The sequence below is a fragment of the Salmo trutta genome, chromosome 34 (assembly GCF_901001165.1).
Source record: "Salmo trutta chromosome 34, fSalTru1.1, whole genome shotgun sequence".
In the NCBI taxonomy this organism is placed as follows: Eukaryota; Metazoa; Chordata; class Actinopteri; order Salmoniformes; family Salmonidae; genus Salmo; species Salmo trutta.
This window is the reverse complement of record NC_042990.1, coordinates 982370-1006678: the sequence shown is the minus strand read 5'-3', so window position 1 is coordinate 1006678 and position 24309 is coordinate 982370. Positions and strand designations below refer to the sequence as shown.

General features: G+C 45.0%; 1 protein-coding gene across 1 annotated transcript; it reads right to left on the bottom strand.

The window, feature by feature from the left end:
- Window positions 1-1753: 1753 nt before the first annotated feature.
- Window positions 1754-15077, bottom strand: LOC115173277 (ephrin-A1). Its single transcript, XM_029731222.1, has 5 exons — window positions 14811-15077; window positions 4684-4979; window positions 4000-4065; window positions 3698-3778; window positions 1754-3483 (listed from the first exon to the last, which is right to left on the bottom strand). The coding sequence occupies exons 1-5, from the start codon at window positions 14906-14908 to the stop codon at window positions 3359-3361; spliced, it is 666 nt and encodes a 221-aa protein (XP_029587082.1). The 5' UTR covers window positions 14909-15077; the 3' UTR covers window positions 1754-3358.
- Between the last annotated feature and the right edge of the window lie 9232 nt (window positions 15078-24309).

Genomic DNA, 24309 nt, shown 5'->3' with positions numbered 1-24309 from the left:
CATACTTTATTTACTTTGCCACCATGGCATTTTTTTGCCTTTACCTCCCTTATCTCACATCATTTGCTCACATTGTATATAGTCTTATTTTTTATTTTTTTTCTACTGCATCATTGATTGTATGTTGTTTTACTCCATGTGTAACTCTGTGTTTTTGTATGTTGTCGAACTGCTTTGCTTTATCTTGGCCAGGTCGCAATTGTAAATGAGAACTTGTTCTCAACTTGCCTACCTGGTTAAATAAAGGTGAAAAAAAAATAAAAAATAAAAAAAATAAATGTGCGCACACCACTGCATAATGAAGAACTAGAATGAAATGATCAAGTCAGCCACAGGTCAGCCTATTGTGTTCCCACGGTTCCTGTTCCAATAAGCCACTGGCTGAACACACTAGTAATGAGATGCTAGCTAGCTTTCCACAACCACAGTGCCGCCCAGGCAGGTTACAGATGCTACAACATGGTGTCCCAAATGGCACCATATTCCCTATATAGTGCACTACTTTTGACCAGGGCTCATAAGGCTCTGGTCAAAAGTAGCACACTAAAAAAGGGAATAGGGTACCATTTGGGACTCACACATGGCTACCATAACTTTAGATAACCTCCCCCTAGGCTCTGGAAACTCCTGACTCTTGTATCCTACCTACTCTGTTATTGGGTTAACGTCTGCTGGCCACGACCCATGCTGTGTCCTGCTGATTGGTTGGTTGACTCGGTCTAAAAAATCAGGGCTAGACCTGCTGGCTGTGCCAAACCCACTCTGTTGTCCTCCAAATTGTGAGCCTCTCACTGTGTCTCCGACATCAGTCCTGCTTCTATGTTGTTCATGCAGCTCTTAGAAAGTTCAACTATGTCTATGACTCCTGATATAAAATGCTTTGCTTGATATGACCTATGAGATTGGCTCATAGTATCAGGAAATGGTTGTGTCATATATGGCTACATGTCTAACAGCACTAGCGCTTGATGTTTACGGCCTAAAAACACAATTGAATAAGATTTTTCTAATTCAGTGTCTAGACTGCCCTTACATTCAGTACAGGAGATAAAGATTTTACACGTGTTCCTCATTGCTCTTCACCCTTATGTCAAAGCAGTGGACGAGCGAGTCAGGAGTCAACAGAAGAGCAATTCTCCTCAACAGGCTCCCATTATGTTGAGGCTCTCTGAAGGGTCAGCCGTCTGCTGGGCCTAATTTATGACAATCACTTTGAAAACACAGGGGAGTGGCTGTGGCACCACCACACTTTCGTGTCACAGCTGCTTTTACTGTCACGGCCGTAAAGCTCTTCTGGGAAGAGAGAGAGAACAATGGATGGAAATAGAGAGACGGACTACTGTGGGATAGCAGAGAGGTGGATATGAAGGAGAAACGAGGGGGAGAGGGGTAGATACGGGCGGAGGTCCACAAAACTTTAGATATAAAGACAAGAGTAGGATCACACCTGTAGTTTTAGACCTCCTTGCCAAAAAGGCCAAGCCTATTGTTAATGACATACACAGCTCTGTCTCCATTGTAATCTTTTCCTGTCATGAGCCAAGACTTTGGCCTGGGAAAAACTGTCATGAACATCTATTTATTAACTCAATATTGATATGAGTGACCATTATTACAGCTATCAACTGATACTTTTTTTTTGCACTGTAATATAATGGAAATCAGATCATTTTAAGAGGGGATGGAAAAATGTTAAACATTTGGAAAATGATAGTCAAAGAAAAGGGAAGAGAAACCATTGGAAGTGCTGAGCTCGTTTTCAAAAATATATTTTATTTCACATGGAAATTTCACATTTATCAAATGGATTCTTTATATAATATTCTATATATACACATATAATACACTTCACTACCACATGTACACAATAAGGTAACACGTTTTCTAAGAACAAAAAGGATTGACTCAATGTTAGTCATATACCGTTGCGTCTGACGTTCAAACCACCCCGTGAAAGTCTAGTTGAGCTTGGCAGCTAAGATTCGTGCCGTGTCTTGTGATTTCAGTGGGTGTAGTCCTATAATCTCTCCGGAGTAGTATTTCCCAAGATCTTTGCTTTATTGTAAAACGCTGAACCGCATTAAAGTACAACCAAATTGTAAATGATGTCCAATCAAATCAGAACTGTCTGAATAAAATGTCTTCCTTTTTTTTTACTTGGTTGTCTTTTTAGTGATTGAAGTAGAGGTTAGATGCAACAGACAGTGTTACATAGTGAAACACTCTGGCGAGTGTTGTGCTTAGTATAGATCAGTCTGGGTGATCTAGTTTAAAACAGTACGAGTGCATGATCCGACAAAACAGAGAAGGTCCGCCTTCCCCTGCTACACACAACATGTTTGCTTTTGGCAGATTTAACATTTTGTTTGACCTCTCCCTCCCTCGCACACTTTCTCACTGAAACACTCATTCTCCCACTCCCGTGAACACTCCTTTCTCAGAGAGAGCTCACCCTTAGTAAACATAGCATTTGATAAACTTACAATATTAGGTTAATCTTTCAGCAGCAAACTTTTATACATGTTTTTTTTCAGAAAATGTACACAACACCGTTCCTTTCCATGTAGTCTCCCTTTATGAGTCTGCATTGTGGTGTCAGTCAGTCTGTCAGTCAGTCTGTGCCTCAGTCAGACTGGACAACTGAATAGTGTGTTGCATGTCTGTTGTGCTGTATGGTTAGTGCTGTGAAAGCACATGGTCGAGTCTGCACAGGAACATTGATAGTTAGCTAACACATTCCCTGCTTTTGGTCGATGCTACATTGAGAAATAATCACTTGGACATTTAGTGCCACTCAATACAATTAACAGTACACAATAGTCACGGTTGGAATAGAATAGATACTGGAGAGATGATCACTGTATTCTTTGGCTCAAACGGTTAGAGAAGATGATGCACTAAATGCTGTTTTTTCCTAATACAAATTCATATCAAATACAAACAGTTGTCCATTATAGGAAAGCCCGTTAGCTTTGTCTTCAGTGATTGCTCTTCATCCATTCCAGTTTATGTTCGTCTTAATTTTTTCTTCCTCACTTTTCCAAAATGAATTGTTTTTTGGAGGAGTGTAAAAAAAATAAAAAAAATACTAACATTAAAGAACAAAATCTGTGCAGGAAATACTGACATCTTAAAAAAGTAAGGAGATAGTTTAATGCCTCCTCACAAAACTCCAACCAAAGTCTCACTCAGCACACTTAGTGAATGTATGTCCATCTGTATTTACAACATTAAAAAATGGCCCTCCCAGTGACCAGCACTAGGGCTTTGAGAACTGTCTTTTGTGTCTGTGGTTCCCCACAGACCAACTTCATTGTAGTCACTCCAAGTCTATAGGATCTGTAGTTCTTTCAGAGTCTCACTGTAACGACAGAAATAATAAGACTGGCACCATCAATGAGAGGATGGAGAAGGATGCTGTCGAAACCGCTGAATTTGTCCGCATGCTTTTCTGGACATCTGGGAGGATTACCACTGGGTCATCTATATGGAGAAAATATAGAATATACATTAGTCCATGTTAACCCGGATTCCTTACACAGATTAATCCTAGTTCTGGATTGAAAAGCATGCTCAATGAAGAATCGCCGCTGAAATATATTTTTAAGTATCATCCCTCCCAAACTTTCAGTCCTAGGGTCAAGTATAACTGGCCCATAGAGATTACAACTGGTCAATGGTTTGTTCATTAACATACCTGCAGGCAGTCTGTTGGAGACGTTGTGCGCTCCACCCCCAGCTCCAGCTCTTCCAGTTGCAACCCTGGCCTCTTGAGATCCTGGATGAGAAAAATAACAAATCAATCCATCTGCCTTACTGCAGCCTGGAGCTAAAATCATCATCATTATCAAACAAAGGCTACATTCCAAATGGTACCCGACTCCCTATACAGTGCACTACTTTTGACCAGGGCCTGGTTAAAAGTAGTTCACTATGGGACGCAGGCAAAAGCCTATTCAGTACACTTCTCCACCCAACCACTAGGGCAGTGAAACTTACCATCAGCAGCTACGACATCTACCCTGAGCCTGAGGCACTCCTGTCCGTGGTGGTGCAGAGGTTTGGCTGGAGAGGGGAAGGAACAAAGACGAGCGTTAATTACAGACAAACTAATGCACTTATCTTCCCATGTGGCCTTAATCCACCTCCACACACACACACACACACACACGTGAATATACATGCATGGACACACACGCGGCCTGCAGACATCTGTGAGCAGGCAGTGTGTGTCCCGTCGCTCATCTAATTACAACACACTCAGGGTCACGGCGTCGCCTCTCTGGGTGACTGGCCACCGGCTATCTGCTAGCTAGCATGTGAGCACTAACGCACAACATAGCATGCCAACAACACAACATAGCACGCCAACATTCACTGAATGGTAACATAAGCCTTCAAGATGACAACTTGTTTGCCTGGATGCTTTGCCAAGGGTCATAAGGTCAAACTTTACTGTATACACTTCTATATCATCTGCAGTGCTTTTTCCAATCACATTTTTCCCGATTTAAAAGTGCAATTTCACCCCACTCTCATTTTGACATTAGACTACTTTTGAGGTCTGAAAACATCTAACAGACATTGACTTTGTCCCTTTAAGTTCTCTTACCAAATTCTCTAGAAAGAATTTATTCACATGGATAAATAAAATGGTGGACTATCTGCTAGCTAGACACTTACAGATATAGTAGTAGCTCTCTCCCTGGCGGAACTCCTTGCCCAGGGTGAAGGGGGTGAAACGCTGGAACTTCTCTGAGAACTTCTCAGCAGCGTGGGGTGCGAAGGGGTGGCCGCACTCCCAGCGCATCTGGTCGTAGGACTGAGGCTTGCAAGCGTCGTAGTCCTCCCGCTCCACCATGTAGAGCACGTAGCGCTCAGCATCCTGCGATGCCACCTCGCCCAGCGGGTAGTGGGGGCACACGATGTCCAGGTAGTCGTTCAGCCGCACCTCCACCGCATAGTCGTCCCATAGGAACCTGAGGACGAAGAGCAACGGGGGACGGAGGGGGTTAGTCGAGTCACAAGTGGCATCGGGATTGATAAGTACGGCGATGGCTTAAAATACAACCACCAAATTCGTGATTATGTATCGACCGGTGATGTGTGCCCCGGATTCAACAGGGGAAATCATGGAGGAGATGGAGAGGCATGAGCAGCAGGTAGGGAGGAAACACTAAGTGGGGAAGTGAGCTGGGTGGATGTGTGCATAAATATGGATGATTGTGGACAGCAGCAGCAGAAGCGCTGGGCTGTGCTGGGAGCTAATCCTGAGTGCACATTGATCCCGGCTCCCCCGGGAACCCAGCGATGTTTACAGAAAATTATTAGCATTCAGTCAGGACACCGGGCCGGGAGATGAGTATCGACACTAAACTGCAGCCAGAGCTACACACCAGGCCGTCACAGACAAGGGGTACAGAATGCCTAATCACAAACACACCGTCGCCCAGAAAGAGTGAGAGGCAGGAATATGAGGAGGCCAGGTCTCTCCTGAACATTTCCCCTTTTCATTAAGGACAGACGGACACACAGGTCTGGTCCCTGTCCGTTTCTGTCTCGTGCTACACTCCCCCTCGGGAAGCAGTCAGACTGTCTGCATGCTTCTCCTCCCTCCCTCCCTCCCTCCACTCCTAGCTTTTTACAACAGCAGTCCTAGGGTGGATTTACATTTGTAAAATATGTCTAGTGAGATCTATCTTTCTTCAACAACGGATTTGCAACTTTTCTGCCCTACTAGCCTCGGATGTGATTCATGCTTCATGTGTGAGTGCAGCTATTAGCATAATGTAAATGCCATAGTATATAGACAAACAAAATAAGGGTAGCAATTCAAACTATACAGGAGCTTCTAATCTAAACCATATTGCATAGTGTTGCAAACTTGATTAATGTAATGATTCACAAATGTATGGGTATTTTAAAAGCCTTTCCATTTTCCATTTGGCTAACAGAGAAAAGAACGAAGGTAATTCTTTAGGGGACGTGTGGTGTGGGAAAACCCTCGTCTTCACACTGTTCCACTCCAAGGGGAGTCGCTTTACACGACACAAGTGTCTCTCCTGGACTGTTTGTGTCGTGTACGGAGGTCCCCTAGTTCCACCCAGTAAAAAGCACAGCCCTCCCACCCTCCTCCTCCTCCTCCTCCTCTACCATTATTTATCCCAGAGATATGCATTCATCCCCATCCATCACCACACACACCAACCTGGAGGGAGCGGTAGCTAGCTCTAGCGACATACCACCACCACCCCCCACCACCAAGTGTTCAGTTACTCAAGATGTGCTTATCCATTACCATCTCCTCCTGCCTGAAACTGTCCGCATCACCAGGGTGCCCAGAGTAACGGAGAAGTGGAGTAAACTCACCCGGATTCAAATATGTCCACACCCGAATGTGTGTCTTAGATCGAATGTTATTGCTTTTGCAATGAATACATGTGCAACTCTGCATTTGGGGTACTTTCACAAAGCCAGCTAGTGTGTGGTGTGTTATATCCACCCTATTTTACACCGTACAGCTCTGGTTGCTCCGTAGCCCTGGGGGTGTGTATTTGCACATCTGCCAATGAAAACTCACCCTAGAGCCAAAATGGCTCCAATGTGGGTTTTTTTTGTTGAGAATTCCAGCTTCACTCCATGAAAGCAAAGAATGCAACAAGTGACATTTGGGATGTGTTCCGGGAGGGAGTGGGGGGTGCTGGTGTGACAATGTCCATATGTGTGAGTAACGATCAAAGTGCATGAGCACAGAGAGGCCCGTCGCTCATTGGCTGGTGTTGTTGCTTGTTGCCGGTGAACCCCCTGGTTAAAAGGACAGACGCTGTGGCTACAAACTCCAAGCCCCTAATGCCCACTGACCCTCCCCTCCAGCACAACCCTCTCTGCCTCCCCGCTTCACTGCTTTCTCTCAATGCAGATGACCAGATTAACGGCACTGTGACAAGAGTAGTGTTAGGCCGGTCAAAAGAGCAACTGTTCCTCTCCGTATTCTAATGAAGCATGCCAACTACCATTTAGCTGCATAATAGTAGCATATTTAGCAAACACAGTGCCAGTAATTATTATTCCACTGACTGTGCTCTAGGACAGTTTAGTGCTTATCTGTCTGGCTGCCACACACTGTTTACAAGTTCTACTGTAGAGTGGTCACTCGCAATTCCAGCTAAATCAATAATACTATTGAGCAAACATGTTTGTATGCTGTGCTTGACCTAGTATCCTCCTCAAACAGTAACCACATGACTGAGCACGCACACACGCTGAGCACGCACACACTGACCCCACCCCCCCATCCCATGTGTTCATCAAAAGGGGGGGGTGCAATTAAAACACAAAAAGGGGTGTTAAAGTCCCCCTGCAGGGGAGTAATTCTGCTTCCCCTCCCCCCACCCTGCCCCCCCAGGCTGGGAGTGAGGGGAAGGGGGAAGCCATGTGAATAAGAGGGTCAGAGGCCTCTAGCTGCGAATGACTTTGATCTGTGTTAAACTTTGTGTGTGAGTGTTGCAGTTGCTTCATCAATGCCACCGTTTCATACAGTGGTACCATTCACACCCTCATCTGATGGAATATATCATGAACCAAAATGAACAGGGGGATGAATGCACACCCCTGAGGGGCCCTTTTATTAATTGTAAATAGTTGAATTATCCCGGGGGCTTTTATCTTCTACACCTTGGCATTAAAGGGTCCTCAGCATCCGGACTGATTAAAGTTAATGTAAAACATTGTCACCATTACTCTGGCAAACTAAACAGATTCAATCTCTTCCTTTCAGTGTCCATATTGAAAATGGTGCCGGAATTGTCTCTCACTATGGTTACAAAGCTGATTAATACTCTCGGTTGTTCCTGGGATGCTCAGTTTTAATAACAGCGATGTTTAGCGCCTGAGCAGAAATAACTACAGGGAGGGGGTGACATTCTCTGCTTATGGATGACTTGTGGAACTATGACAGATATGCAACTATGTTTGTGTGTGTGTATTGGGTCTGCTGAGGAATGTGTGTGTGTGTGTGATAAGGGCGGATAATGAATGACATCGGTAGCAGACAACCAGCCATGGATGTCGGGGTTCTGCGTCGGTGTCTGTCTGTGTGTTGTGTCTAGTGAAAATTAGACTCCAGACTGGAGGAGAGGAAGAGGCTCGAACAGAGTGAATTATTGATGCATTAGAGCCTATTCAGGGGCAGGAGCCTAATCGCTCTACTTTAATCTCTCTGGCCAGTGTTTTACTTTCTTCTTCACCTCCACCCCCCTTCCTCTTTCATCTCTGCACTCTACCGCCCTGTGGAATGTGGGACCTCTGAGGGGAGGAGGGCTCACTCAGGATCAAAGGTCGGGCAATCGCAGTCAGCACCAGAGGGTCTTATATACACACACACACACACACACACACACACACACACACACACACACACGGTCAGCAAGTGATGTGCTGCTCCCGTGCATTTAAAAGCCCAGAGATGGATGTTGTGTGGAGAATCACCTGCTTTGAGGTTCAGTTTTAGTCTATTTAAAAGCACATGAGGTTCCACCAGCTGACAAGCTCACAACACCTGACCACTGTGACACCCCAGAAAAATCACCACCAGAGCCCTACTACTCACCATGATAGAGCGAGAGCCATGTTAGTCTAGAGCCATCGCATGAGCGGATCGGAATGCCGGAGGCCGCCTAATCGGCTCGTCCAAACCCGGATTATTGGGTGGAGCAGCGGCTGAGCTCGGGTCCATTCAGCGGCACCAGACTCTGCCTAATACAAGGGCTTAGAGCCGACACCGAGGCCCAGAGAGGGGGGACAGGAGTGGGGGAAAGACGGGGAAAAGGGCGGGGTGGGGCCTTGGGTCCATTGTTCCAAAACAGAGGGGGTATTACTGTGTGTGTGCGAGCATAAGGACATGGAGGGAAAATGAGGTGTTAAAAAAAGAGAGAGATGAAAGACATGGATGAAAGGGGAGGCATTTCTTTCTGAATGTATCCTCTGGAAAACAGTTAAGAGATTGAGAGCCCCTCTGAAATACAAGTCCGGCTGTGCTGTAGTGCTGGTTCACGGTTTTCTACACAGCTAAATTTCTTTCATTTCATCTCTCCATCCATCCATCCATCCATCTCTGTCAGGTCTCCCCACCCTCTCCCTGTCTGTCTTTCTTTCATCACTCAATAAGCCTAATAGTTCCCCATTTCATTCCAACCCCTTCCCTGCTCCTAGTACTCGCCGAACCAATCAGAGAAGGCCTTGTTGGAATGCCAAACATGTGAGTTTGTGTCCCACCGTTTATAGAGAGGCTAGCACAGTTAATAGAAAAAAGAATGGTCCAACACTCTTAGCCCCTCCCTCTTAACACAATATTCAGAGGCGCAGGTTCATTCTTGGGTTGTGTTGACTTCTGTCATCAATCTCGCCTTTCTCTGTCACTTTACCTTTGTCCATTGTTCATTCTGACAGCGCCCCTGGCCAAAGATTTTAACTCCTTCCCTCCAACAAAGTAACCCCAGAGTGCACCAGCAACATAATTGCCTTATCTTGGACAACTGCGGGAGTTAGATGAATAGGTGTGCTCTTTCCAACTGTCTAACACAGTCCCCAGAGTCATTTGTACTTCTGTAAGAGCCTGACCAAAAAGGTCACCACTGAAATTACATTTATCAAGAGGCAAATATCTGTGCTAGGAAAATCGATTTTACCAAATTGATTTCCGCAAGATAAACTTTTTTTTTTTAAATCTTTTTTTCCCCCAATCCTCGCTCAGTCGAGCCTCGTAGCGTAATGAATTCCTCCGAGAGTATAATAGTCTGTGAGCATTGACCATTGTTTGTCTGCCAGTGGCATTGAGACGGTACAAGTACATTGGCTGAGATGTTCTATTCAATGCAGAGGTCAACACTACACATCTTTACCTCCAGGGGGCAGTAGTAACTGGAGCAGAGTGTGAGCGAGAGTGTGGCCCATACTGTAGACGAGTGACAATATGCGCACAATTGCTGTGGGAACAAGTTAACAACCAGAGTCCAGCCATTTCACCATTTCAACAGGACAAACACACAATGACCCTTATTTACACAACATTACACACAGACAATAATCAACCACATGGAGTGCCATACACACATTCTCCTACACACTTCATTACAAATGCATGGATACACGCAAAGACAATGACTATGTAGCTGGACAAGTCTGAACACACACACACACACACACACACACACACACTTATCATATTACTACATCTGTTTATCAGGAAAGTCTTTTATACTCAGTATTTGGGGTTGAAAGGTTGTAAGACATTGAGAAGGAGGTGGAGAACACACACACCTTATCAAACAACCGATCACTATCAAATCACTATTCATCAAATGACTCTCAATGGCAGGAGACAAATTGTGTTGATTTCTGAAATGACCCTGAGAAAATGTGATCAACTCCTCAGTGTGTAGATAAGTAATTAGTACAGGGTTCGTGGTTGCCTGTGTGTGAGAAAGGTATTGTTTATTGTATAGGCAGGATATGCCATTTCCCGGGAAAAGACTAGGCCAGGAAGCTCACACTCGTTGAGAAACATGCACATACTACCCCTGTGAAAACCTTTGGCCTGATTCACCATCTTCCTGTACTCAATACAATTTAGAACCTTCTGTCTCCCACCCAGACAGACGACAATGAAGATTATTGAAGAAAAATAAATAAATAAAAGGCTGACCTGTCATTATGGTCGTCGAGGTAAAGTCTGCTTAACTGATGATTACCAACTATAATACTGTCTACACACCCCAACGACCATTGAGCCTATCGCAGCAGATTACCAGTAGTCCGCAATCTCAGCGTGTTTTCCTCCGATTCCAATTTACTAGACAGAGATTAGGGAGAAGATTATGGGACTTGGGGGAGATGGAGAAACAGAGAATGAGTGGGGATGGAAGAGACATTCCCAGAAATGACTAGAAAGGGGGTGTAAAAAGATGGGAACAACATGGGATTCGAGAGAAAAGAGGAAAACTAGCCTTTTTCGCAGAAAAGAGCGATACAATTTAGATTGTCTAAGCAATGTAGAAATCCCTCATCTCGCACACCACCTACTGTCACCCGAAGATGTGGCTAGCCAACCCTTTTTCTCTCTCGCCACACACACACACACACACACACACACACACACACACACACACACACACACACACACCTTTGTTTTTGATGTGGCAGAGCAGAGTTCTCAGACTGGTTCAACCACTTCCATTGCCCCATAAAATAAACACAAAGAGAAAAGCATACAGAGTGAGACAACAACTGAAAGAGGGGGACGAAATTGCTTGAGTTCATTGAAAAGCCAATGGCGGTTAGTGGAGGGGAAAGCTTGAAGGAGAGGTAAAGCTGAGAGAGGGCAAAGTGCCTAGTGGTGAATGGCTATGGGTGCCAAAAACAATAAAAACTGTACACACCTCTTAGCCTTCTTTCCTCCTTCCCCTTTTAGAGAAGGAGAGTAGGAGGTGAGGAAATAAATGAACTGAAAAGAGGCAGCATGTAAAGTTGAGATAAAAAGGTGGAGAGAGAGAGAGAGCAGAGGGGGACACAGAGACAGGAGGAAGAATGAATCTCCCCGAGGCAGTTCCAAAGCCGTGTGAAGAGGGGAGGCCTGAGTGGCAGCCAGCATTCAGAGACCACCGCAGTGACAGAATGACTGACAGACTGATAGAGGCAATGGCACTTCATCACCGTGTGCACTCTGAACCCCAATCAGTCACACCAGTTACTGTTCTGTTCTGAGGCACTCTGAAGAGAATTCCCCCAATTTGTATGGGAAGCACTACAAAAAAACAGCCAAATTGTCTGGACAATGCCTGCAAAAATCACTCATATGGGTGAAACTTACCATAAAAATCATTAATTAGATGCAAATACACCATAAAAAATTATTTGGATGAAATGCACTATAGAGCGATAAGTCATTTGTGTGAAAATATCCCAGAGCTCATTTGGGCTAAAAAAAGCAAAACATTAACGAAGAAGATTAAACCCCCCAAAAAGATTAAATGTGCATCGAGAAAAAGCGATTACGTTGGAAATATGTGATGAGAAAAAGCCATTAAGTTGGAAAAGAGGTGTAAATAAAGTGGAAAATATGCTAAACAGAGAGAATGTTCACTCTAGCATGAGGGAGTGAGGAAAGAGTTAACATTGAACACGTGAACTTTCTGCCACTGAATCAGCTTGAACAGGAATGAGGCGGTGGAGAGAGGGAGAGACAGGTACAGGGAGAAGGAAGAGGGAGGTGTACTCGTGCTCTGTCAGGGGGAGAAAAAAAAGTGTTTTACCCAGAGAAGGAGCAAGCTGAAGGAGTAGGCTACAGTATAGCTTAACTTTGGGGTTATATAGTCCATAGAGCACTAGAGACAATGTTAACATCAATCACAGAAATGCAGTGCAGCAGTGTGTAAGCATGGAAGTCTGGGTTAATGTGTGTGTGTGTGTGTGTGAGTGAGCGAGCCAGTGAGTCAGCCAGTGATTTAGGAGCTGGTGCTTTAACACACTGCCTCCCGCATGGGACACACCCTTCACACGCATACGGACACACAGAGAGCAAAGCATACTGATAGAGCAACTTCTGGGAACCAATGTGAATGATTAAGCCCTTCTTAACCTCAGATGCAAGCTTGCAGGTTGACACATAGGCGCACACACACACACACCAACCCAGCCAATGCACTGTCAGATCTTAGTTGGACTGAAACAGCGGTAGCTCGCTCACTAGCAGCCGCGACCTTGCAGTCAACATGCCCCAAGGCGCACACACACGCACGATACACACACCAGTGCATAGTAGAGCATCTGTAACTGACACATACACCGTTTATTCCATATAGAGAAGCAGACACCTAACTGACCGAGATGATCAGTCTGTTGTCAATTAGATTAAACTATAGCGTTCTAATCAAGACTACTGATTGATAGGCCACACAGATCGGGGGAGAGAGAGGGAGGGCGTCAACGCAAAAAGGACTGATAGAGGCAAACAAATCAACAACAGCAGCACATCAAGCAGCAGTCGGGAGGGGAGGGGGGGGGGACAGATTGAGAGAAAACTAAGAAAAGAAGAGAATTAATGAGAAAACATCTCTCTCCCGAACTCTCCTTTACTTCTGCGAATGTGAGATTAAGTGCTGCCAGAGGGAGAGATTTAGTGCAGATATCCAGTAAAAATAGCAAGTGTGGGGATTAAGCGTTTATTTGCAGAAATGACGATCATTGTTGTCCCTGCATTGACGTAACACGCTTACATCTGGGACTGGTAACTTCATTCTCTGAGATTATGACATGGATGTGTTTCTGAGAACAATGACTGCAGTGGCATTGCCTTATGGGAAATCTCCATGGATCACAGCAGAGGAGAAACTAAGTTTAGTACTGTAGGAATGTGAATATATGTGTGTGTGTGTGTCTACAAGATGGGACGTGTTTGCATACAAGTGAGAGTGTATGCCTTGCTGTGATTGATTGGGCATTTGCTTTGTTTGCATGTGTGATTGAATGAGTTTGTATCTAAGTGTGTGTGTTTCAATCTCACACTCCAACACATTCCCAACTTTTCACCCCAACCACCATCAACCATAACTCGAATTGACCTCCATCTATTCAGTTGTCTCCAAACCCCAACAATTTGGCCTTCAATCTCTCCATCCCAAGCTATCCATCTCACTCCCATAATATGACCTACTGGGCAGGCTTCAAGTTACCTCCTCTGTCTCATTACACCATTATTCCTCATCTTGCCACCTAAAAAAATGAACCTTCATATGTCTCCCTGTACCATCCTGTCAGCCCATCGAAGATCCAGTGATTTAGTGGACAGACAGACAGGCCTAATTAAAATGGAGATATCAACGCCATCAGAGGGAACGGATTTTGCAACCGATATTTCTACACCACACTGATGGACGAACACCTTCAAACCAACACGGACATATTCCACTACTCTCCTGAAGAATGTACTACCACGGTCAAGTCTCTGGGTGACTGTTATAACGCCTTTGGCAACGACAGGCATATCCATTTAAAAAGTGATATCTGTTGATAAAGGAATGTGGAATTACATTTCTGTTAGTTTGTTTGGGTCTTTCAATAGGAAATGTTATTATCACTGATTATCACATCAATATTACATTTAATAACTAATAGTCGCTAGTCTTGGTGTAAAGGTAGTGCTAATAATAACGCACCCCCCAATCCATAACCATATGTCCTTGAAAGTTGTGTAACTTAGACGGTAGCCTATCAATACATCAGATTTATGGCATAACTATGTGTAACTACCAACTCCTTCTAAGCGGGCAGACAAACAGATTGTAGAAAAGTTTCCAGCGGGCAGTAGTGAAGCCAGTGACCAAGAAGATACTGTAACTGCCATGTATTATAATAACAATAGCGGCCAGCTGCATATATGCATCTCCATCAGATTCAGTAGAATCAGTATGTAAACCAGTTGAGGAAGTAGGCTACGCGCATTTAAAATACCCCTGAACAATCACATTAATGCAGTTCACTAACAGGTTTAGGCTATTGCATGGTCATCGATATGCACAGACATAAACAGTTAGGCTACTGTAGCATTGTTGCGCGTAGACTAGCTAGCCGACAATCATGAAAGTAACAATCACAGCTGCCGATAGATGTTACTACCTTGTTGCACAGCTGCCAATAGATTGCATCTTATTACTTTGTTGCACTTGCGAATCGGATTCGCTAAACTGTTACAAATGAACAGTAATGGAAAAAGAATGACTAAAAAAACCTAAGCGATCACAAACAGTTTAACTTACTTGGTATTTGTTCTATTCCAATATACGCTGTGCCTTTCTGCAGATGCAAACCAAGCGCAGAGACTCCCAACGAAGCACAGGCTCCAGACCAAATCCATTGTGGAGTGGGGAGGATGCGTGAGTCTAGCAGACAAATTCAACTTTGGAAAATATCTATGCGTCCATTCACGAGTAGGTTGTTTACTCAGGAAATTGACTTAGGCAAGCAATAGCTTTAAAATAGAAAGAAAAAATACGAAGGGGTTGTTTCAATTAAGCTCAGCCCGCAGTGAATGAACAACAACTTGCGTGATTTCTGGTTTTGTGGAACGCCTACTATCGTTAATCACGCCCCATTAGGATTAAGAACCAATGGGAGGACAAAGCGCCTAGTTACTCCACCTCTTGTTTGATAGACGCGAGATGCCCTCTGTGGTACAGGTCGAAGAGGGGAATTTCAAATAAGTTTTAAGGGCCTATTCTATTGACAATTTATTTTTCCAGACTTATTCGCAGTAGGGACTACGTCAATATCGTTTACATGATCTTCGCAGAATCAAACGACCCAATCTGAGGGAAGTCAATTGTATAATAGCTTTTCAACACAACCACTCTATGGTGGTCAGTTAACACAGGGTTTCCCAAACTTTAGGCTATATGCGTAGCAAATGGCACCCTATTTCCTACAAAGTGCACTGGCCAACAGTTGTACAATATCTAGGGAATAGGGTGCCATTGGGATGCAAATTACATTTTATTCTTGATTCTCATTCCTCAATTTCAGTGATTGGTTTTGTGTAGGTCTGGTGACATTGCCAACATGACATAGGCCCATAGACATAACATGTAACTGGGGAGCATTTACTGTTGCAGTATTTGACATGCTATCCGATTAGCGTATATTACCTACAATGACATGTTACATTTAAACTAGACATTAAATCCAAACAATCCGATTAGTGCATATTACCTACAGTGACATGTTACATTTAAGCTAGACATTAAATCCAAACAATCCGATTAGCGCATATTACTTACAATGACAGGTTACATTTAAGCGAGACATTAATAAACCAATTAGGCACATTTGGGCAGTCTTGACACAACATTTTGAGCAGAAATGCAATGGTTCATTGCATCAGTCTAAAAGTTTGCACATACACTGCTGCCATCTAGTGGCAAAAATCTGAATTGCAGCTGGGCTGGAATAATACATGATGGTCTTTCTCTTGCATTGATGGTACAAAAAAATACAAAAGAATGGTTGGTTTTATCTTTGTATTGTCTTTTACCAGATCTATTGTGTTAAATTCTCCTACATTCCTTTCACATTTCCACAAACTTCAAAGTATTTCCTTTCAAATGGTACCAAGAATATGCATATCCATGCTTCAGGGCCTGAGTTACAGGCAGTTAGATTTGGGTATGTCATTTTAGGCGAAATTTTTTAAAAAGGGTCCGTTCCTGAAGAGGTTAAACTTCTTCAGGATTGGTGGGTCCCCTGCAGGACGGTTGAGCTAACGTAGCATTTATACCTGTGTTCTCTGTCTGTTTGTTGCCAGTTCGTCTTGTTCGTTCAAGCTAACCAGCCGTTTCCTGTCAGTTCCTATAGTTTCGCAGCCTCTCTTTCCTCGTCCTCCTGGTTTTTGACCTCTGCTTGTCCTGACACTGTACCCGCTCGCGTGACCTCTCTGCCTGTCCCTGAGTCTGCCTGCTGTCCTGTACCGTTGCTCCACCTCTGGATTACTAAACTCTGTCTGTCCCTAACCCTGACCCCGCCTGCCATCCTGTACCTTTGACTTACCCTGGATCTTCGACCCCTGCCTGCCTTGACCTGTCTTTGCCTGCCCCTGTTGCTACAATAAACATTGTTACATCGACAGTCTGCACCTGGGTCTTACCTTGATTCTTGATATACAAGTAGGGATCCGAAGTAGGTGCAGATAATTGTCTACCTAAAATGTAGTCAACGCAGTAAAGATCTGTTCCAATGTATCTACTGAGGTGTAAACCTCTGAGCTCTGACGTACTAATGAGGCCATAAACCACACATACTTAGGCAACATACATTATTTTGGATACTGTATAGGAAAAGAGCTCTCTTTGAAATGCCCTATTTCGAGGTTGGGGTCCTTACATTTCATTTCCACTCAGCAATAAAATAACCACCTTGTGATGACCATACTGTATGTAGTAGGCCTACATTGCAAACTTAAACACTTTACCTACCTCATTTAGCTAAGTGAAATAGTTCTGAGTCTGACAGGTAGGTAACATTACCTTCAATCCTCACAGTTTCTTTCTAATTTCAACCAATGGGAATATGAAGTATCACACAAGGCACCACTGCACAAATGCACATGGATACTGGTATATCTGTTCAATTCTAGATAGGTTCTATTCTAGGCCTAATACAGATATAACTTGATTTTAGCATTTATGAATAACACTTTAATTCCATTAGATGCATTTTTAAGAATCACTTTTTGCATTTGTTCTTTGTCTCACTCTGAGGAAGATGAGTGGGAGAGAGCCTACAGTCAACGTAACTGAGTTTTGCATCGCAAGTGAGGGAAATTGCACTGTCAAAGCTTTTAACGTACCGTAAGAACTCATGTCAAAACATCATCCATAACATACACATGAGAGGACTTTTTCATAACTTATCCTCCTTCTGACACTGAGGTGTGAATTGAACAGAGAGATGAATGGAATAAAAGTTGCCAAAGTCTTTCTAAAGCTTTCTTTGTCAAACCAACACAATCTTTTCCACAAAAAAATCCACACACCGCCACACACCAGCATAACATGCACAAGCACTACAATAAACAATACCGGACAAGGACATGGGGGGAACAGAGGGTTAAATACACAACATATAATTGATGGAATTGAAACCAGGTGTGTGGGAAGACAAGACAAATGGAAAATGAAAGGTGCATCGGCGATGGCTAGAAGACCGGTGACGTCGACCGCCGAACGTCGCCCGAACACGGAGAGGGACTGACTTTGGAGGAAGTCGTGACAGTACCACCCCTTGACGCGTGGCTCCAGCAGCGCGTCGACACCGGCCTCGGGGACGACCCGGAGGGTGAGGCGCAGGGCGATCCGGACGAAGACGGTGTAACTCCTGCAGCATTAAAGGGTCCAACACGTCCTCGACTGGAACACAGCACCTTTCCTCCGGACCGTACCCCTCCAACTCCACGAGATACTAAAGGCCCCTCACCCAACGCCTCAAATCCAGTATGGAGCCGGGGCCCCTTCGATGTCCAGAGGGGGCGGAGGAACCTCCCGCACCTCAGACTCCTAGAGCGGGCCAGCCACCACCGGCCTGAGGAGAGACACATGGAACGAGGGGTTAATACGGTAATCAGGGGGAAGCTGTAACCTATAATAAACTTTGTTCACTCTCCTCAGGACTTTAAATGGCCCCACAAACCACGGACCCAGCTTCCGGCAGGACAGGCGGAGGGGCAGGTTTCGGGTCGAGAGCCAGACCCGGTACCCTTACTGCGGTGGCGGTCTGCATTCTCCTTTTGGCGCAGCACGGCCCACTGAAGGTGAACACGGACAGCTTTCCATGTCTCATCAGCGTGCCTGAACCAGTCTTCCACCGCAGGAGCATCGGTCTGACTCCGATGCCAAGGTGCCAGAACCGGCTGGTACCCCAGTACGCACTGGAAGGGAGAGAGGTTAGTGGAGGAGTGGCGGAGCGAGTTCTGACCCATCTTGGCCCAGGGCATGAACGCCACCCACTCCCCCAGCCGGTCCTGGCAATAGGACCGCAGAAACCTGCCCACATCCTGGTTCACTCTCTCCACCTGCCCATTAATCTCGGGATGAAACCCAGAGGTAAGGCTTATCGAGACTGCCAGACGTTCCATGAACGCCTTTTAGACCTTCGAAGTGAACTGTGGACCTCGATCAGATACTATATCCTCAGGTACCCCGTAGTGCCGGAAGATGTGCGTAAACAAGGCCTCCGCAGTCTGTAGGGCCGTAGGGAGACCGGGCAGAGGGAAGAGATGGCAGGACTTAGAGAACCGATCCACAACGACCAGGATCGTGGTGTTTCCCTGTGAGGGGGGAGATCGGTAAGAAAATCCACCGACAGGTGCAACCAAGGCCGTTGTGGAACGGGTAAGGTGTGTAGCTTCCCTCTGGGCAGGTGCCTAGGAGCCTTACACTGGGCGCACACCGAGGAGGAGGAGACATAAACCCTCACGTCGTTGGCCAAGGTAGGCCACCAGTACCTCCCACTCAAACAGCACACCATCCGACTGATCCCAGGATGACCAGAGGAGGGTGACGTGTGGGCCCAGTAGATCAACCGGTCACGGTCAGCAGACGGAACGTACAGACACCCAGCGGGACACTGCACGTAACGCCTGCTCAATGTCCGCGTCCAGCTCCCACACTACCGGCGCCACCAGGCAGAAGGCCGGGAGTATGGGAGTATGATCCATGGGCCGCTCCTCTGTGTCATACAGCCGGGTCAGTGCATCTGCCTTCACGTTTTGGGAACCTGGTCTGTAGGAAAGGGTGAAAACAAAATGGGTAAAAAACATGGCCCACCTTGCCTGACGAGGATTCAGTCTCCTCGCTGCCCAGATGTACTCCAGGTTGCGGTTGTCAGTCCAGGTGAGAAAGGGTGTTTAGCCCCCTCAAGCCAATGTCTCCATGCCTTCAAAGCCTTGACCACAGTCAACAGCTCCCTGTCCCCCACATCATAGTTTCGCTCCGCCGGGCTGAGCTTCCTCGAGAAGAAGGCACTGGGGCAGAGCTTCAGTGGCGTGCCCGAGCGCTGAGAGAGCACGGCTCCTATCCCAGCCTCGGACACGTCCACTTCCACTATGAACGCCAAAGAGGGATCCGGATGGGCCAGCACGGGAGCCGAGGTAAACAGAGCTCTTAGGTGAACAAAAGCGCTGTCCGCCTCAGCCGACCACCGCAAACTTACCGGTCCCCCCTTCAGCAGTGAGGTAATGGGAGCCGTGGCCCATCGCGGCGCCGAGATGTTGCAGCATCTCTCTGACGCGCTCCTCAACCCCTACAACCGGGGTACCTGCTCCTGCTGACTCCATGGTAGGTGTGTAATTCTGTCAGGAGTGTGCGCAACTGGTTAACTGAAGTCAGGTACAGGAGAGCAGAGATGAGTGAATAGGCACACTTTATTTGGCAGAAGGAAAACAGTCAGCCGCAACTGCGTAACGACACTCCCGCCAAAGGCAAAAGCGAATAGCACACTCGTCACACAAATAATGTACATTATACAATACCACGGGTTCCAAACAAGACCCAGCGAAGAACCAGCATGAAGCGTCCCACATGACACGTAACGAACAATTACACACACAGACATGGGGGGAACAGAGGATAATATACACGTAGAGTGATGAGGGGATGTAAAACAGGTGTGCGGAAAAACAAGACAAAACAAATGGAAAATGAAAGGTGGAGCGGCGATGGCTGGAAGACCGGTAACGTCAACCGCCGAGCGCCGCCCGAACAAGGAGAGGAGCCGACTTCGGCGGGAGTCGTGACACAGACTTTTCTGCTCCTTGGAATCGGTGGCGGTGTGGATGACTCCTGGAATCGGTGGCTGTGCGGATGACTCCTGGGTCACCTTGATGATGATGACATCCCCTGTCACGCCCTGACCTGGGAGAGCCATTTTTCTCTGTTTGGTTAGGTCAGGGTGTGATATGAGGTGGGCATTCTATGTCATTATATTTCTTTGTTTTGGCCGAGTATGGTTTCCAATCAGAGGCAGCTGTGTATCGTTGTCTCTGATTGGGAATCATACTTAGGCAGCCTTTTCCCACCTGTGTTTGTGGGTAGTTGTTTTCCGTTTAGTTATCTGTTGCCTGACGGAACTGTTTGCTTTTGTTTTGTTTCTTTGTTTAAGTGTTCCGTTATATTAATAAATATGAACACTTACCACGCTGCGTTTTGGTCCCCTTCTCATTACGACGAAAGCCATCACATCCCCAGTCTGGTGCCTGATGGGACCGGATTAGCAGCAGCTCACAAGGTCATTAGCTCTATATTTACCAGATCCACAGGCTGAACTTAATCTGTCAGTCACCTGCAGTGGACTCACAGGTAGCTAAATGCAGAGTTCCTTCTCCTTGGGAGTTTGCGGATCATTCCGGGGATGTTGTATGCCTGTCTGCCTCCCTGTACTGTGAATCCCAGTGGGCTAACAGGTAGCTAAACGTAAATTGCTTAAAACAAAGGAAGGACTGCATGACTGGGGTTGTTTTGTATAATAACGCTAGTTCTGGATGGTCAGAATGCAATGAATGAAGGTGAGGTATACCTTGGGGTTTTGCGTCTCGTTCCGGGGATGTTGCTTGCTGCCTCCCTCCCTCCCAGTACTGTGAATACCAATGGTTTTAGCCTGAGCTGTTATGGCGCTACCATTGTATAACGACATTAACATAATGGAAATGAGTGAATGTGTGAACGGCACACGGCCCAGTGTGTCCAGTGGATGTCCTATTATGGGCCTCCATGGGATGCTGCTGCTCGAATAGAAACATAACGACTAGATTCTATTTCTATGACTGCCCTGCTGTTACTGTAATGGGTAATTAGAGTAACAGTAGAACAATGCTTCCCATTGCTTGTCCTGGATGGATCTGTATATTGAGTTCCTTTTCTGGAACAAAAAAAAGTGTTTGAAAGTGAAGTGTTTGGAATTTAGCATCTACAAGTCATGTTATTTTGGTTTTTAATATAGATCTGTAAAGATACGACACCAATCCACTAACTTGCTAATGCTGCACCTTCACGAACAGAATGGGGTTACAGAGGAACAAGCATAGTCAATATACTATATAGCCTATCTATGGGAACAAGTTTGTTCCTGCTATTTTTGTCCTTACTCTAGCATCAATGCTAAATTGCTCTCAACTCCCCTAAGGCAGCGGAAAGCAAACAGTGGTAAATGATTAGTGGTAGCTAGTCATGCAATAAAGCCTTAGTGAATAATAGTGAATAATCAGTGAGTGAACACCTATAAGCTATAGCAACAGTTAAGTTGTTAATGCCCTGGTTAATTATAAGAGGGTGAAATGAGTGGCTCATTATAGTGAGCGGAAGTAAATGATCAGTGGGCTGCCAGAGGAGTGTTGTGCTCAGGTAAACCTATTAAGACGACACATCTCAGTCAGAGGTCTCACGGTGAGCTCAGCACTCTGTGTGCTCTCAGGCTTAAGAGCACATAAAGAAACAGACCCGGGCAGAGGAACAAAGGACAACGGAGGAGAGGAGGAGGAGGAGGAGGAGAGGAGGAGGATTGAGGCAAAATGCAAACACAGTGTTAGGTAACCAGAGCTTTCTCTGAGCAATACAGGGATTGAGAGAAAAAAAGTGAGTGAGGAAGAGTGAGGCTCAAGAGATAGAGCAGGTTGAGAAGAGTAAAGAAAAGATGTAAAGAGATGTAAACAAAAAAGAGGCAAAAGGAGTGAAGAAGAGAGATGGAGCGAGGGAGGGATACCAAGAGACCAAAAGGGAGGGAGTGAGCGAGAGATTGTGACATAAATAGACCGTAAACAGATTACGGAATGGAAAGGACTGGTGAAAAGAAGGAGACACACAAACACAAGTAAACAAAGCAAGAAAGGAAGGAGGAATAAAGAGAAAATAAACTGCCAGAGCACACTGGCAGTAGTCCTCAATAGCTACTTCAATATGTATGAGAGAGTTTTCCCTGCTAGTAGACACTATACGACAACGATAAGATAGAGAGAGGGAAGAAAGACAGGGAAAGGGAGAAGGAGGAGGATAGGGAATTCAGGTTTTCATGGTAAAAAGGGACTCTTACTCCATTCCAGTCACAAGACGTTTCTACATGTCCAAGAGATAAGCAGGAACAAGAGACCACCCAGAAACCTTGTTTACAATCCCCTGTGTTTCCCTGACATAACAAAACAACAAGCTCTGAGTGCAGGAGCCCAACTCAAACAACCTGCCCACCAAATTACAACACTACGCTGTCGCCAAACAAAACAATTACATCATTATGATAACACAACGTAAACGTCCTCGCCGCATTACACATGCACAAAAGTATATAGTCAACGAAACCGCCACAAGGCCTGAAAATTGAAAATGTCACCGAATGTGCAGATTCAGAACACCTTTCTACAAAAGAAGATAGTGGAGAAAGTGAGCTATACTGTAATTGCAGTACTTTCTGAGCTTTCGAAAGCCACAACTCGTGAGTTTGAAACGTGCACCTGCATGGGCTCTGAGAGAAGCCAGCCATAGTCAGACCTGCAGAAGATAGACTGTGCTTCTCATGCTGTCAGCCCCTAGGATGCTGCTGAAACAGCCCTACTGCGTGTCCCAAATGGAACCCTATTTAGTGCACTATTGTTGACCAGGGCACATAGGGTTCTGGCCAAAAGTAGGGCACTACATAGTGAATAGGGTGTCATTTGAGATACGTACCAACCCTGCATTCTCTCATTACCTCAGAAAAATGGAAACACAAGCCACAGCAGCTCTCCTCCCATTAGAACAGCGGTCTGTCCAGTGCACCCAGACCTCTGTGACATTGAAATCCTCACACAATACTATGGGGGAGAAGAGACTTGAGACTGGCACTTCCAGAGAACAGCGCGATCTGTCATATTGACGGGGACAGTGACTGACTCCGGTCAGTTGCATTCCCATTCCATGACATTCTTGTTCACTTCTTCTGACAGATGTGATGTGAAATAATGTCCCAACAACAAAAAGTTACAACTTGCAACTTATTGTGCTGACTGACAGTGAATTCAGTAAACATGCATAGATTGTCATACTTGAGTAAAAGTAAAGATAACTTAATAGGAAATGACTCAAGTAAAAGTGAAAGTCACCAAATAAAATACTACTACAGGAAACATCTTAAAGTATTTGGTTTTAAATATACTTAAACATCAAAACTAAATGTAATTGCAAAAACTTACTTAAGTATCAAAAGTAAAAGTAAAAGTATAAATCATTTCAAATTCCTTATATTAAGCAAACCAGATGGAACAATTTTTCATGTTTTTTTTTATTTACCGATAGCCGGGGCACACTCCAACACTCAGACATCATACAGAAATAAAGCATTTGTGTTTAGTGAGTTCGACCGATCAGAGGCAGTAGAGATGACCAGGGAAGTTCTCTTGATAAGGGTGTGAATTGGACCATTTCTGTCCTGCTAAGCATTCAAAATGTAACGATTACTTTTGGGGGTCGGGGAAAATGTATGGAGTAAAACGTACATCATTTTCATTAGGAATGTAGTGAAGTAAAAGTAAAAGTTGTCAAAAATATGAATAGTAAAGTAAAGATACCCCAAAAACGACTTAAGTAATACTTTAAAGTATTATTACTTAAGTACTTTACACCACTGGATATGACGGAAGCCTGAAATATGAATGGAAATAGATTCTTCATGTAATCACAGCATCAAAAGTTTGGAGTACACAACCGGTAAATACAAGAGTAAAGAAGGATGGTGTGCATGTGTTTA